General features: G+C 42.3%; 1 protein-coding gene across 1 annotated transcript in view; it reads right to left on the minus strand.

Moving 5' to 3' along the window:
• Positions 1-2,042, minus strand: part of LOC101845892 (titin) — a gene marked incomplete at its 3' end in the record, with an annotated part of 47,551 nt that overhangs the window by 24,241 nt on the left and 21,268 nt on the right. Inside the window, 1 exon segment of the mRNA XM_035973220.1 lies at positions 1,679-1,765. Within this exon segment, the coding sequence (XP_035829113.1) occupies positions 1,679-1,765 (87 nt within the window).

A 2,042-nucleotide genomic window follows, 5' to 3' on the forward strand; every position in this document is an offset into this window, starting at 1 on the left:
TTTGGGGGGGGGGGGATTGTGAGCTGCACTCAGGTGTGTGCGTGCGTGTGTGTACTGCACTCATGTGCAGGTGTACTGCTCGTATGTGCAACTGCACTGCACTCTGGCGTGGTTATGTATAGGCCTAGAGCAATAGCACACATGTTGTACCTTCAAGTGTGCACGTTAGCCAGTCAACCCTAGCACACTTTGATGCACCGGCGTGTGTGTTTGAGTGTGTAGCACACTGTGTCGTGCGTGTAGTGTTACTGTCAAGTGACACAGTAATCCAACATCAGAGCGTGTAGTAGTGTGTAGCACACTGTGTCGTGCGTGTAGTGTTACTGTCAAGTGACACAGTGATCCAACATCAGAGCGTGTAGTAGTGTGTAGCACACTGTGTCGTGCGCGTAGTGTTACTGTCAAGTGACACATTGATCCAACATCAGAGCGTGTAGTAGTGTGAGCACATTAGAGCCACTCTCAACACACAAACCCAAAATAGGCGTAAATCAATTCTAGCAATATCATACCATGCTAGAATTTCACCATAACTAGAAAAAATAAACTTAAGTAACAGAACATTACGCTATAACATATCACACACATTCATCAATTCATGAAAATGGATAAATAGAGTGTCGAACTGACAAATCAGTAAGGAATGGTGAGACTGTCCAGGAATAATCAAAGAAGTTTAGATCAACGTACAGTTAAGTCCCTTCTTTCCAGTACCTTCTCAGGCTTGCTCATGTCTTCTTTGCACTTCCCAAGACACAAGTCAGAATCTCTTACTTTAAATGGTCACTTTTAAGCACAAGGAGGCTATCCCGAAAAATGCTGTTTTGAGAAAATCGAAGGTAAAGTTTTTGCCCCTTGTTCAGTTTCATTAAAAGACAAGGAGAGTTTTCTCTTTAACGCAACAAATATACACACCAATGAAACCAAACTTCTCTTCTAGGTAGGGCACTGCCCACTTTTGGGGTAGGTCAAGATTGAAGGAAATCCCTGAAACCTAGGTTAGCCCGAATGTCCTTATAAGCGACCAAACATAGTCATTATTCTTTATACCCAACTCCTCACCTCAATATTATAAGATTATCAACACCAAAGGCCACGAATATCGTTGATCTAAACTTCAGAAGAACTACATTGAGCTCAGGATTTCAAAATTTAGTGAAAGATTTAATAAAACTATACTTACTTCTACATAGAACATAATAATTTAATTATATACAATTTTTATTGTCGACAATAAAGTTTCACTTATTTCTTTACTACAAAAAGGATAACAGAATGTGTGGCTAGGAATGTAACGCACAATCGTAGAAAATTTTGTATGAATTTGTGATGGAGTATGTTTTGAGCTATGTGTGATGTGTGTGTGTGTGTTTGTGTTTGTGTGTGTGTGCATTTGTGATGGGGAGACGGACGGAGAGAGAGAGAGAGAGAGAGAGAGAGAGAGAGAGAGAGAGAGAGAGAGAGAGAGAGAAGGTGAGAGACAGAGAGATTTGAAAAGAAAGAATGAGAGCTGGAAAGTGATAAACAGGGGAGTGTAGAATCGGAAAGAACGAAAGAACAACAGGGATATCAAACGTATTATGTTTGTCTGTACGTCTGCTTGTGTGTACGTTTGTTTGTGTGTAAGTGTGTCAGGTGTGCAGGACTCCCCGAGAGGCAGCAAAGGGCGTTCCCTTACCTGGTCTTCTGTGAGCGTGACGGTCGTATCTACGGTGATCTCTGATGTCACACGCGATTCCTTGAGATTCTTCACCTCCTCGCGTGCCTGGGGGTGAGATGAGATGAGATGAGAGGAGAGGAAAGGAGAGGAGAGGAGGAGAGGTTATGACATGAGATGAGGTGAGATAAGGTGAGGTGTGGTGAGATGAGATGGGATGAGATATGATAAGATCTCTACAGACAGAAATGTATTGTAAATAAATACGCGCATTAGCAAATGTCTACATACACACATGCACTCACACAAACACACACCCACATACACGCACACACACACACATACACACACATACAGGGACAAACACACACACACACTGACACAA

The sequence above is a fragment of the Aplysia californica genome, unplaced genomic scaffold (assembly GCF_000002075.1).
Source record: "Aplysia californica isolate F4 #8 unplaced genomic scaffold, AplCal3.0 scaffold01064, whole genome shotgun sequence".
In the NCBI taxonomy this organism is placed as follows: Eukaryota; Metazoa; Mollusca; class Gastropoda; order Aplysiida; family Aplysiidae; genus Aplysia; species Aplysia californica.